The sequence below is a fragment of the Teleopsis dalmanni genome, chromosome 2 (genome assembly GCF_002237135.1).
Source record: "Teleopsis dalmanni isolate 2A chromosome 2, ASM223713v2, whole genome shotgun sequence".
NCBI classification, from domain to species: domain Eukaryota; kingdom Metazoa; phylum Arthropoda; class Insecta; order Diptera; family Diopsidae; genus Teleopsis; species Teleopsis dalmanni.
Window position 1 is genome coordinate 82,750,339 of NC_051847.1, and position 15,071 is coordinate 82,765,409.

The 15,071-nt window shown below is 28.1% G+C and overlaps 1 protein-coding gene across 1 annotated transcript in view; it reads right to left on the reverse strand.

Moving 5' to 3' along the window:
* LOC119677456 (muscle M-line assembly protein unc-89-like) overlaps positions 1-15,071 on the reverse strand; it is a 46,026-nt gene that overhangs the window by 2,622 nt on the left and 28,333 nt on the right. The window contains exons 13-19 of the mRNA XM_038088803.1: positions 14,024-14,342; positions 9,684-10,028; positions 2,679-2,953; positions 2,390-2,616; positions 1,961-2,249; positions 1,554-1,895; positions 1,214-1,493 (exon numbers count right to left, since the gene is read on the reverse strand). Of these exons, the coding sequence (XP_037944731.1) occupies positions 1,214-1,493; positions 1,554-1,895; positions 1,961-2,249; positions 2,390-2,616; positions 2,679-2,953; positions 9,684-10,028; positions 14,024-14,342 (2,077 nt within the window). The remainder of the gene's footprint in view (positions 1-1,213; positions 1,494-1,553; positions 1,896-1,960; positions 2,250-2,389; positions 2,617-2,678; positions 2,954-9,683; positions 10,029-14,023; positions 14,343-15,071) is intronic.

The window sequence follows — 15,071 nt, forward strand, 5'->3', positions numbered from 1 at the left end:
ATATGCCTACCCATAAAATAGCTCTATCATCCAGACATTAAGAACAAAAAAGTCCGATATAGAGTGAAATCTATAATATTAATATATATTATACATATATTATATGTATATTATATTATATATTATAATTTACATATTTAAGAACTGTTAAAGCTATAACAAGAAAAACTATATTGAGCGAGTAAAGTTGTACTAGAGCAATCAGGAAGAATATTTGATAGGGACTGAAAATTGAATAAATTGATACAAATTAAAACGGTTAAAAGTTACTTTTTACATACGTCCCACAGCACACATAACTAATTTATGCATTTATTATATTAAAATAGTAAAATAGTTTACACAGGTAGGTACGAGAGTCAGAATTATTTTCTCCATTTCCTTTTCTTTACATTACTTTATATCAGTATCCTATTCCACTATAACCAAAATTTCACTATCCATCTTCACTGCCTATCAATTATTTTTAACTAATATGATTGCCCTAGTCTGCTCCTTGCTTGTTGGAGCTCTCGGAACTGACAACGTCTCACAACAAGCTACAACAATCATAACGGTTTTAGTAGCGATCAGTTTTAGAGCCACTTGTCTTTTGAGATGACTATATATCTCTTTTTATAGGGACAAGTACATCAGGTCTCTTCGGCTTACAATAATAAAAACTGCAAAAGTTTGAATTTAAATAACTGCATCGTGTAATCGATTTCAATTCATTAGGTTTACGTTTAAAGGAAATTTGTGAAAAGTTTATATACAATTATGTAATTAAATACTTAATTCTTATGAGAGTCAATACTCAGAAAACCAAACCTTATATTGGTATTGTTAACTTATTAAGCAACCAATGAATGTTTAAACATAGAATTGGGTACGATTACACTCTTCAAATATTATATAGTTAAGTTAAGAATATTTTTATTGTATTTCGTACTTATTAAAAAATGATTATTGAACAATTTTTTATAGACGTATTTATCTATATAATATCAATATTATCTTTATCTATATCTGTATATCTATATCTATATCTGGCATTAAAACTAAATAAAATATCATATAACAAGTTAAAATACCAACAAAAAAAAATACAGATACTTAAGATATAATCCTTGATTAGTAGTAATGTTTACTAAAATTTCAGATCTATTAATCAAATGCAGACATGCAAGAAGTAAAATTTAATAATAAAAAACATCCATTTCACAATACTTACTTGCCACTTGCGTCTTATAATAAATTTCTTTAGTTTGTCAGTACAAATTTTATTGTTACTCAGATTTTCATCATGTCCTTGAGTTAACCATTTTGATTTCAGACACTCCTTAGCAGTAAGTCGTCGCTCTTTACGATGTATTAGTAAACTACCTATAAAATCTTTAGCTTCTTGTGATATACAATCAAACGCTTCGTCATCGAAATCATAATCAGCGCGTGTAATGTTGGCAAATGTTTCGACATCAGAATCACCCATAAAAGGTGAGAGCCCTGATAAACTATACCAAAGAAAACAGATTAATACACAAAATATAAAAATAAATACATTGAACACATACAGTACATAGCAAATAACGCCAACACTCCACATATCCGATTGAAAGCCGATTGGTTCATAACTTATAATTTCTGGTGGTATGAATTCTGGGGTGCCAAATAATACACGCACCGGTAAAGTGTCATTTAAACGTTGGGCTAAGCCGAAATCAATTATTTTTATTTGATGACTTGTACGCGTATGGCACATAATATTTTCTGGTTTCAAGTCCAAATGTACAATGGATTGGCTGTGCATATAATCCACACCCTCACAAATTTGTCGCAAAAATAATATACAATCTAATTCAGTCAATGTGAAATCGTCTGCTACAACGCGTTCGAAAAGCTCACCACCAGTTATGCTATAATAAAAGAAAAAATATATATATTAATGTATATTTAATTATATTGTACTGTATATACTCACTATTCCATCACCATAACTAATTCTCTTGCGCTTTCAAACGATGCAGCCAATTGCAAGAGCTTTGGATGTTTGAGAGAATTCATTATGGAAATTTCTTCTTTCACTTTCTCACGATCTCGGGATTTAATGCATTTAATAATTTTAGCGGCAAGCACCTGGTGTGGTTCCTCTTTCTCTTGTACTTTATAAACTATACCAAAGCGCCCTTTTCCCAATTCTTCGAGTATTTCAAAACGATTTTTAAAATCACCTCCAGACTTAACGCAGATAGGCCGATTGAAATCTATTTCTGTAAAATTAAACAAAAAATTATTAATACTTTGAAATATTTTTTACGCAATTTACAGTTAATGTCTATAAGTAATATAGTTGTTCTCATTAAAGAAAATATTACTATACATATTTATAGATTTAAAGTTTTTGAATTACCTTCCACTGACAAGTCTTCTGCCGCTAATTCAACACGATCACTTGGTAAACTCGGTTCACTGCGGCCATACACATTCTCTGCGCGCACTCGAAACCTATAAGCTGTTTGCGGTTTCAGGTTTTTAACAGTGTACGCTAGAGAGTCGACAACTGTTGCTACTTCTTGCCAATCAGATTCTGGCGCTGAATTGCTTTCAAGTCCAGCCGACAGTTGTTGCATCTCAATGCTGTGTATACACAATAATAAAATAAATAATAATATTTAAATTTGAGTGTTATATTAATTTACATAAATCCTGTTATCATGCAACCACCATCATATGGTGGACCACACCAAGCAACTGCAATACGATCGGGTCCAGACGAAATACTAGGCTTACCACTTGGCGGGTCAGGTTTTGAGTACACCGCTACAGATGCTGCAGCCATGTCTGTGCCTAGCTCATTCATAACTTCGACTGTATATTTACCACTATCATCGGCTACTATATCTGTTAAATAAATTGTTGAACTGTTCTCGGTCGTTATGATCGTTATATGCTCATTCTCCGTTATTGGACGGCACTGTTGGAGTTCAAATTTAAATGATTTTAGTACAAAAATAGAATATAAACTAAAAATGAAAAGCATTTGCAAATAACAAAAACCTTAAATATATTTATTCAATTATTTTCTATTTAGTACATTGATTTTGCGGTTTTTAATTATGAATTTAAACTCGCTCTGTAACTGCAGATACTTTTGAATACATTTAAGGAGGTGCGGGGACGCATGTAAATGTACGTCAATACCGCAAACAGTTCGTGACATTTCATCATTGTTACACTATTTTGATCGCGTCAATGAGTTCATACGTATCTAGATAAATTTATTTTTATAATGTACTTATAAGTACATTTTCGAAATTTTTATAAAAAGTTTATTAAAAATTTAAAGTAAATATTTACGAAGCTAAAATTCGTAAAAATATATTTATTATAAAATGTTTCTGATTTGAACAGAAGATTTCCTTTAATATTTGTGAATACTTGGACTTTAAGAAATAAATTCATTAAATTATAAATCAAAAATAGTTTTCCACTTATAATTAACATAATATAAAAATATAATATAATAATATAATAAGAATTTATAATAATATCCAAGTCCATAGCCAGAAATTTACTTCAAAGAGTTTTTCAAAAAAATTCAATCATTTAAATCAATTTCTTGCTTCTTCGGTCTTGCTGCATTAATAATGAATAGATATACGTATAAATATAATCCCTGGATTCATTACACGGGAAGATGCGAGAGCTTTGAGACGCTATGGGGTATGTGCCTTAGTATAAATATATTCAAATAATCTCAATTAATTTTTAAAATGTAAGATGAACTGCATATTTCGATATCAATTCTAAAAAACTAGAACTGATAAAAAACACCCCGATTTACTAATAAATATTCTTGAAAAACTATTTTAAATATTTCAATCCGTCAATCAATGCCAGTAATATCGATGATAAAACTATCACCTGAATTTCAATTTTTAATATCCATATGTTCAATTAATATGTAAATGACGGTTCTGTATTGATACAAAAAATTGACAGTAAATGCCATACAGAAATTCTCCAAATTCCGAACTCTGCTGATCTAATCAAGGTGAGAGTGTCTTTAGAATTATAAAAAAATCTACTTATACTTCGATAATCAGCTAATCATTCCCTTTTGAAATAATAAATATTATATCTTCTTTTTAATTGCATTTTGAATAAATATGTTTTATTTTTATTTTAAATCAATTTGCATTAAATCAATTCAATTGGAAGGTACCCTGCTTATATAAATTATATACTTATATTTTTATCGAAACCAATAGGTTATGTCATTGTAATAATCCTAGAACCAGTTCTACAAATATCAACATTATTAATATTAGTAGTTGTAGTACGAGGAATATTTTATTTTAAATGTAATAACTTACGGCACTGGATACTAGTTTTTTTGAATCGGTTGTACAAAGAAATATATATTAAAGTCTTTATCAATGAAGTATATAAACATAAAGTGTGATAAATTATTTAAAACATATTAATTTTTATTTATTTGGGATACCATAAAAATAAAATAATGTAATATTATCCAAATATAACAAAGAAAAATTTGCTAAACTGTGGTAATTTAGAAACATAGTATTGTAAAAAAACGATACTTAAGTTCTACCTAGATAGAAGAGGAGATTTTGCCACAAACAAAATTAATTAAATAATATCTATAATATAATAATAATACATAATAATACTTTGCTACAGTATTTAACTATTCCTTAGAAAATCTTCATCATTTTATGAAATTAATATCAAATTAATGTAATAAACAAATTTAATATATATAAATATGAATTTGTATATAAAACTAATATATACAGATATATTAAATATATATACATATAAACATAATTAAGAACTGAATAGAGTAGACGTAGAACTCAGATGACATTTATAATCGACCATAAAATACTCTATAATAAGGTTCAATCCTCCATATTAATTTTCTAATTAATCTTAATTTAAATACAAAATTAAACTAAAATTAAAAATTTTAATTTTAATTTTAATTTAAAACCTCTGTACTTCGAAAACGTATAAAAATATAATATTAAAAAATATTTTATTTATTTTAAAAATAAAAAAAATTTGTATTAATTTTTATTATTAATAGACAAATAACCACGGGCGAAGATTAAATTAAATGAACCTCAACGATATATTACTGTTATGTGTTACAATTACCGCTCATAGCGTAAAATTTAAAACCTAATATAGAAAATTAATTTTGTTTAATGACATGAAACCAATAAACAATTTTTATACATTTTCATTGATAATAAATGAAAATTTTGACGCCAAATTGTGACGCAATGATTTGTTTTTACAAAATAAATTTTCATATTTTTATTATGCAAAGTTCCCTTAAAAGGTATGCAAATATTTGACGGCGGATAATTCGTTAACTAATAAGGCAACGACTAGAATATAAAACTGTATTGTGTATATATCATTATGTATAGTCACAAATTTGAATAAATATTAATGTTTTAAGTATTAGGGGTCCGTAGCTTATACATTCTTGGCGTATTAATTGACGAAACTATTTAAAGACGATAGAATCTATAATTTTGAATTTTGTACATCAAGGTTATTATTATTAAGTTGTAAAGTTTCACATTGCACCTTTAGATTTAATGTTAAATCGTTAATAGAATTAAAATAAATAGGCCTGTTCCACGAGCTACTCATAGGTAAACTCAAGTAAAACGCAAGTAAAATTTTCACGAAAATTTGCTGGTGGAACGTACTTGTGTATACACAGTGTTACTCAAAGTTACTACGAGTAACTCGTGGAACAGACCCAATATTTCTCTGAGTTCAACTGCAACAATAAATTGTAATATTGACCCTACTTTACCGAGTGTTATTTCTTCAGTAGATAAAGATGCAAAAATTGTTATTTTTTTCGGTTGTGCATAAGTGCCAGGCAAGCTTCTAGCATTTTTTTACGACTTTATTCTCCACTCTACAATACCAGTAAGTTCTATTAGAGTGCTATTATAGAAATTTTGAATCGAGTTTTTAATCTAAAATAAACAAGGCAATTAGAATTTGTCAAAGGACACATCAACAAAAAAAACACAAAAAATAGATCAAAATTTGGATTCTCATAAGTATGTTTATTCCAATTAGGTTTGCAATAAAGACAACCTAGCATATTATACACATCATATTTGAAAACCGATCACCAACAAAACATAAGCTGTTATAACAAAAATATCTATATAGCATTTAATTCTTAAAGTCAGAACACAAATCTCTACCAGATTTGGTCAAACAGGAAATTAAAAAAAAAAAACATTCTGCCAGCTCTAGGCTATACGCATTTTTGATGACCCGACAAAAATTGAAAAATATTTTCTGACCTATCAGATTATTAGGTGTTCAAATCTGTTCAATCAAATGATTCTTAAAAATTCTATCTTACTTTTATTAAAATAAAAATCCGGTATTTTGGAATAATGGCATAATGGTATGTTATGGAATATGATCGAAAAAAACAATGTTTAGAATAATATTTGGAATAATGTTTTATTGACTAAACTATTATGATTTCTACAATTTTTTTTCATAATTTTTGATGATTATACAAAAATTGAGAATTATTTTCTGACCTATAAGGTTATTAGCTATTCAAATATGACTGTGAACACCCCTATCCTACTTTGAAAAAAGTAACAATTCTACATTTCACAAAAAAGATACAATGGTATGGTATGGTCTGGAATATGATCGAAAAAAAAACAATGTTTAGTGTAATAAAATTATTTCTTAAATAAAACAAATGTATTTTATTGACTAAAACATTTCAAATATTTTTAATTTTGAAAATGCTTATACAAACATGTTCGAAAAAAAATATTTTGTAAAAATACTTTTAGGTTTCAGTCATGGTTTTTCTATAAAAAAAATATAATTTGTTATTTAAATTCGAGGAAGCAAAGGAAACAATTCTCTATTTGGAAACTGTTCTGAGTTATGTTGTAATAAATAAAGGGTGATCAAATAAGAGCTATATATTATCAACTTTTTTTTTTAATTAATTGAATATATCACGAGACGTATACAATGTTAACCACACTATATATTTCAGAAAAAATCGTTTAATTCATGCCACAAAAAAATTAGTAATCGGTAACTGCAATAATATTTTTATTTCTCAGAAAATAGGGTCCGCTTACATTTCCAGACCATAAATCACGAAGTGTTATTTTTGTGGTGTGTTTCAGAAACAATTTATGGTTTTTCTTCACTTCTAATGTTGCAATTATGTTTATCTACTAATCCACTTCATCAGATGCTGAGATTCATTACTATTAATTTTTCTTTATGAACCAATAATTCTGTACTCCAAAACTCTAACTGCAAAATTCCACATAACAAATGTAGTCTTTAATTCAAGTTCTTAGATCAACTAAATTTTATAAACCCCGTAATGCAAGTCTTTATAAACCATCATAACCATTATAAACTATTATGTTATAAAAAAGTCTAAATTCTTGATAACAACGCTAAGTGTATTCTTTCTCATTTTCATCCACACTTTGATTTATAATATTATATTACATATATTATATTAATAGTATTAAGAATATTATTATAATATTAATCAGATTCCTAATAGTACGTTTGTGTTTTTGACGGGTTGGATTCTTAATATCACATATATTGCAATTTAATCCAAATATTTAATTATATTAGGAATACTAGGTCGAGTTGTTGAACAAAAATTTCAAATAACACATAAACGTAGTCTGAATAGTTTAATAATTTTTGGAATAAATTTTAACAATTTCTATACGTTAACAAACAGTCTATCCTTTCAATATGAGTAGCTAAACAATACTTAACGCAAATGTTGATTCTATTGAGAGCGTAAAAAAAATTGCAAAAAAATATAGTGCTGATTTGATCACCCTGTATGCATTTGCCTTTATATTATACCATTACAAATTAAAATTATTAGGGAGATTTTTAGACAATGATTGTCGTTAAGTATCTAATGCTGTATAATATTTTAGTTAAATTAACAAAAAAAAATTTAGGTTTAATATACTAAATGATTTGTTAGTATTTTTTGAGATAATAAAAATACTTTGTACTGGAATGGCTTTGTACAGGATAAAAAATGCTATCGTTTCATCGACAAATGTCTTTTTTTCAGAAATATAAAAGTTGCACGAATACTGAGGTGAGGTGAATACTGTGGATTATTGATCTTACCGGGTCGTGAAAATGTCAATTCAAAACTTCTCTACATGCACCTATTGTCAAGAAGTAAACATTATAAATCTTATTTTTTTATTTGTAAAATAGTTGTATGAAATATTAGCGTTTTTTGATGATGGTATAAATTATATTTTCTTACCGAGTTAAAGGCATAAATAATTATTATTTTTACTGAAGGAAAAATATGATTTGCTAAATTAAAGGCACAAATAATTATTATTTTTACTGAAACAAAAATGTTATTTTTGTATTTTCTAGACTTCAACGTATAATAGTTTGTTCATCTCAATAGTCAGTTAAATAAGATCAGCACTGATCGTGTACTTCGATTGGACTCAATGTTGCTTATAACCTGTGGTCAGTACCATTTCGAAATCATGTACATCTCTAATAAACTTTGCTATGGAATAAATAATTAGCACTATAAAATTTGTTCAGCAATGATTATTGTTGTTCTAGTTCTAGCCCGTGGAGATCTATATGCAAGATAACATGTAAAGAATTACAAATATGAATACATAAATGAGGATATGTTGAGTAAAGAAAATATGAAAGAGAGTTGAATTCTTTCGGAATAAGAGCGGACCTTTGTGAAGGTGAAGGCACCTAACGAATTCAAAGAGACGGCGCGAAAGATCGATTGGACTCAAATTGATGAGTATGTGTGTGTGTGGTTTATCAATTAAAATATTTCCGTTAGAGTTATAACAAGTTTAAAATAAAACACACTTACTACTTCCTTTATTTATTCGAATAAATGTCAGGGCAGTATTTACATTAACGATGCTGCGGATTGGGCCCCAGCTGTTTACAATAACAACAAACATCTATTTGAAAAAGTTTTGATTACTTTAACACACTTTGTAAATGATGTTCCCATGATGTTCCAAACAACTAAATAGGGTCTCATCGTGTTATATGGAGAGTTACTGATAGAATTTTGTTTGAATAGTGCAAGTAATTTTAGTCATAATCATATTTACTTACAAGAAGAGTTTGTTTTTGAATAGTGTTATGAATACATTTTACGTATCGTCATCCGTATACGTTGATTCAAAGCGTGAAATTCAAGAAAATTGTAAATTTAGTATGAAAAAGTCTTAAAGCTAGGTATCTTCGCCACTTAGTAAACATAGCATTAGAAGAAATTTTTATCAAATTAACATCTTTGAACCTATTCGACTATCTCTCGATTAAATGTTTGCATGAATTTTATTGTTTAAAATTATTTACTTATTTTTAGAAGATTTTTCTGCTTCCTTAAAAGATTTTCTGCTTTTTTTGGATATAGTATCTTTTTTAAGTCTACACTTTTTAATCAATTTTTAGCGAAATTACTAGCAAGTACCCAAAAACAATATCAAAATAATAGTTTTAAAAGTAACTTGATTAGAAATGTGTAACATTTTTACTCACTATAATGTATTATATCATATTAAGCATACAACTATAGATCACTATGTCGTACTTACCGCTTTGAACCATTTTATTTGTGCCTTTGGTCTCGACTCAAATGATATGCTGAGTTTAACGCTGCCACCTATAAGTGCCGTACAATCTTCTGGCCCCAACAATATATAAGGTGGAAAATCTGTTGGTTCCAATTCAACGTTTGGCAAAATTGTTGATTCTATATGTTCCACCGTTGAAGAGTCATTTGTGGCAGCTGCAGTTGGTAGCACTACAAGACTCGTATAGGTGCGTATGTGTGTTGGTTTGCCAGGATATGAGACGCTGAATTGTACCTCGCCACTTTGGGTATGTTTGGCGTTATTTATATGAAGCACATGTAAACCGTTTGCGGCGGAAGACTCAAACTAAACACGGAATAATAAACAGAAATTAATTTATGCAAATTTTATTTTAAAATATTATTCACACATTTTTTATATAAAAAACACAAAAAAATAAACAAATAAAAAAAGCAACAAAACAAAAAAGAAATGCCGAAAACATCTGTGCGCTCTCAAGGCGAAAACATTATTTTTTCTCAGATATTTAATGCAAAGAGATACTTTTTTCTTATACATTTATATCAACATTAATAATTTTTTAAAAAATTTAATTTAAAATTAATTTATATGGCTATTCTCAACAAAACAAAAAAAAAAAAAACAATAACACCCATATATTTCAACTCAAAACGTACGACAGATTCGCGCACTACAAATTAGGAAAGAATTTTTGTGAGCTCACGACTTGGAAGCAATTGGCGCACTACTAACATTAATAATGACGATAACGACGAAGAAAGCAAGTTCATTAAAAATCGCTGATCATCAGTAAATAATGTAGAACAGTGCGGTGCTGGCATATATAAACGACTACCGTAGAAGCCCGTAGAGCAACAATGCACAGACAGAAAACGGGGAGCGTACGTTCCGCGCAATGCACTAATTTCAAAACAAATATCAAACCTAAGCGATTAGGTTGAGCTTCATTTAATCGATCGACAAATAACTGTAGGGAAACAAATCAAATTATGAACACTTGAAGTGTTTTCGAAGCGTCTTCTTAAAACATTTTATCACTTGTTACGCACACATTATTACCCATGAGCCGCCAGAAATCCAGCACCCCACTGTTCACTATCATTCCACTGATAACAAACACGATATTATCTATGCAAAAAAAAAATAATAGACAAAAATGTACATGAAGTACATGAAGTTTGTAAATATGCCGCAAAATCACATCAATTATAATACCATTTTTGTAGAGGTTCAATCACGTTCAAATTAACATGCATTACAACGTATCGGATTAGTAAATGGATCTGTTACACTGATAATAACAAGACAAATACCTGTAACATTGCTCGGGCATTAGTTAACAGTACACTACAGTGCCGTTGAAGTATTCAAATAAAACTAAAAGAGTCGAAGGTGGCCAGATATATGAACACTGGCAGCTTTAAATTAAATCGATCTTTAAAATCGTCACTTAAATTCGTGAGAATTTTTTTGAATAAATACGTGCGTGCACAGTGGGCTAAGAATGCATTTATGTCAACAGAAACAAATTATATAAAAACTTTTAGGTAGAGTGTAAGACAAGCACCCAATGAGCATTAGTGGCAAAATAGTTGACTGAGTCCATTGGTTTTATCCTGTCCTTAAATCAAAAACTGTGAGACGAAACAGTAGAATGTGATCTTTGAACAATTTAGAAGTACCTTAAATTTTTAAAATAACTAGAAAAGTATAAATTTATTTATATTTCATTAATGTTTTTAATGTTCATTAAAAACAAGAGAAAACAAGAGAAATACAAAAATGAATCGAAAATTATTTTACTACCCACACAAAAGAAAAACTAATACACAGCTAACAGAACCTTTACTCTATCGCAATTAATTCGACAAATGTACAGCAATAAAAACAATTTTACATATAAAATTCACACAAGTTTCATAAGCAAATGTTGTAATATATGTCGATAATTACCTCTCTTAACATGTTTACACTGTCTCATTTACTTAGTTTTGCTTATTAAGAAGGGTTTTCATATAAATAAATTCATTATAAATAAATCAAATGATTTAAGGGGAAAAATGTCGAATACAACACATAAAAATAAATTTCCCACAAGTTATATTAAAAAATTTTGAAATATTTGTGATATGTTTTACATTTAAAATGTAAACAAATAAGCTATATCACAAGCATAAATCAGCTTATACCGATGGAAACGACAAAATTTTAGTTTCGTTAACATAAGTAGTTTTAGCTTTAGTAGAAACATGATATTAAATTTAGCAACAATAACTGCCTCTGAGTTATATGCTGAGGTCAGTTCTGACTTGATCAGTTCTGACTAAATTGTTAAAAGTGGGGGTGGCACTATATAATTTGGAGTAAATGACAAACATAGTGGAATAATTTTTTTTGTTTTACAAAATAAATATAAATCCTATTTATAATATTAGTTCTTTTTTCTTTGTCAGAAGAGCTAATTTAAAAATTTGGCTTATAAACTTCAAGCAAATATGAATTGCTTAAATTAATAGATGATTACCTTCAGTACAACACCTCAGAATAAATCATATTAGATGGTACTTTGATTGTTGTATTAAACCGATTCAATTTTATTTATAGGATGACTTACTTTGTGATTACTTTATATAATTTATAAATTTTTATAAATAATTGTGTTAATAAACAAAAATAAATAAAGTCAACAAAATTAAAAATATCTTAAGTACCAAAAATACAAGTATTTTAAGAACAAACTTTAAAAAATTATATTATATTATTAAAATATTTTTTTTTACAGGTTTAGGCGTCTTTTACTAAACTCTGTAATGCGGATGAAAATATATAGCATGCCTTCTCAGATAATGTGCGAATAAAATTGGTAATGAATTCTACCTATTTTATTAGAGATGAGTGCTCTGAATTAAAATCGATTTTTTTTATAACGGATCTTGAATACCCGTCAAATATGCAATTTAGTCTCTTGGGTACTCTCAAAAAACAAATTAAGAGAGTACTCAATTTAAGAACAAATTTTAGATAATACTAGAAAACTTATATTCGTATCAGAAGTCAAAAATATTACAAAAATATTACGCAATAGAGTTTTTAATTGCAAATAAGTACTTGTGATTTATCCACTTATTCGAACGTATACGTTTTAAAATCCATACTTATGGTTTGTCTAGATTCTTCGTTTCAATGCATCCATCAACTTTCGACAATATCAACTATCGTAAACTGTAGTGAAGTGGTTGTACAAATGTTGAACTCAACATTTTCAGTGGTAATGACAAGATTTTATGCCACTGTGATATCTTTGCGATAATAGAAATATCTTCTCTCAGACTTAAACCAAAATTATTTTAAATGATTTGATTTTTCAAAGTTTCAAATTTCTTTAATATTATAATGTAGAATGTGTGCGCAATGAATATACTCATATTTATCTAATCTTATATTATAATAAACTATTCTTCAATAAATGGAATTAGCGGATTTGTACAAAAAATGGAGATAATAGTTAAATAATCATATGTGATTAAATAAATTAAAAATTAATTTAAAAAATCTGAAAATATTTTTATATCATAACCTTATCTAAGTCTACACGTAGAAGTAATAACTTTTTTTATAATAAAGATTACAGATATATATGAGCGTTGTAACTATTATTTAATGAATTCTTCTAAACCTTTTCGAATCATTCTCTTTTTCAATTAAATATTTTGAATATTTATCATAATCTCGTCTCATGTTATTAGAGAAAAAACCATCCAATTAGGGGGTATTACAGTCCCATGCAAGTGCGTGTAAAATTTAAAAGATATTTTTGGAATTTGTACTACTGTCGCGTGCGTTATTAAAACAAAAATTGTGGGTAAGACAAATTGCCGTAAAAATTTGCATATGAATACCTCTGCGACACAACAGGGTCACTGAGTACTTAGCGTCATCTTTTCACAATTTTTGTTTGTGTGGTTTTTTTGTTAATAACCAACAATAAAATTAAAAGTGTAAGATATACCAAAATAAAAAGTGAAATTTTTTACAGGGTCCATCATTCTCTATACATTACATATATGATGTAGTTAATTAAATTAAATCAATTAATCAATGAATGTCTTGCTTCAATGTATGAATCATGTATTGGAATCGTTCTCTTTTTTTAAATGTTAACAAATTACTTATATAGATAACTCGATAAACACCCTGTACAATTTTTCGTAATACTTTACTTAACTTAGCGTATAAAAATTACGTATCTCTCGCTAACCACAATATTGATACGAATTTTTATACAACAAAAACAACAAGTGACACACTTATTTGCTTACCGTAAGTTCAGGTGAGTCAGCCACAGTAACTTTACGTCCACAAACGTACCAGTTTGCTTCAACAGGTAGTCTTTGTTTACCGCTCGAATGTATTTTAGCACAGAACGAAGCCTTAGAGCCCAGGTATGCTATTGCAGGGAGTGGGGTTTTAAGTAATATTGGAGTGTCATCAGCAACGCTTTCAAATACTGTTAATTGACCAGAAGTGCAGCAACTATAACCATCAATTGTTGTTATTTTGCAAGCATAAATTCCAGAGTCCAGATCGAATGCATCATGAATACGTAAACATAGTATACCATTGCCATGATCAATATAACTAAAATGCATAGAAAAAATATATATACTTTTCTGTACTATAGATCAGAATCATTCTTAGATCTATATAGCAATGTCTATGGCATATTTTTAGAATTTTAAAAATAATTTTTTGATTGATTAATTGCGAATTTTTGTCTTTATTTATACGCATAGAAAAAATATATGTACTATTTCTATCAATATAATACAGATCAGAAATATTCTTACAACTGTGTAGCAATCTCTAAAATATTTTTAAATTTTTTTGATTAATTTTTTATTAATCTTGACCTTTTATCATACTTTTTTCTTTAATAACTAATAATTTTTTTTAATTTTTTTAAATTTTTTTTTAATTTATTTTTATTTTTTTTCTTCATTTCTCTGTTTTTACGTCTTCTTCCTCCCTCTTTCTACCACTTTCTCTTTTTCTCCCACTCTTTCTCTCTCTCTTTCCTTCTCTGTCACTCACTTTCTCCCTCTAACTTTCTGTCTCTCACTCTCTCCCAGAGTCTCTCTATTTCACTCTCTCATTCTCTCTCTCTCTCTCTCTGTCTCTCCCTGTCATACTCTCTATCATACTCACTGTTGCACTCTCTCTTTTACTCCTTTTCTATCTTACTCTCTTCTGTCTTTCTCACTCAATCTTGCAATTTGTTTATGTACTGGTCCTATTTGGTAAAAACAATAATTCAAGTGCATTAAGTGATAAAATTCCCATTGTGGAACTTTACAACAATTTTAAAAA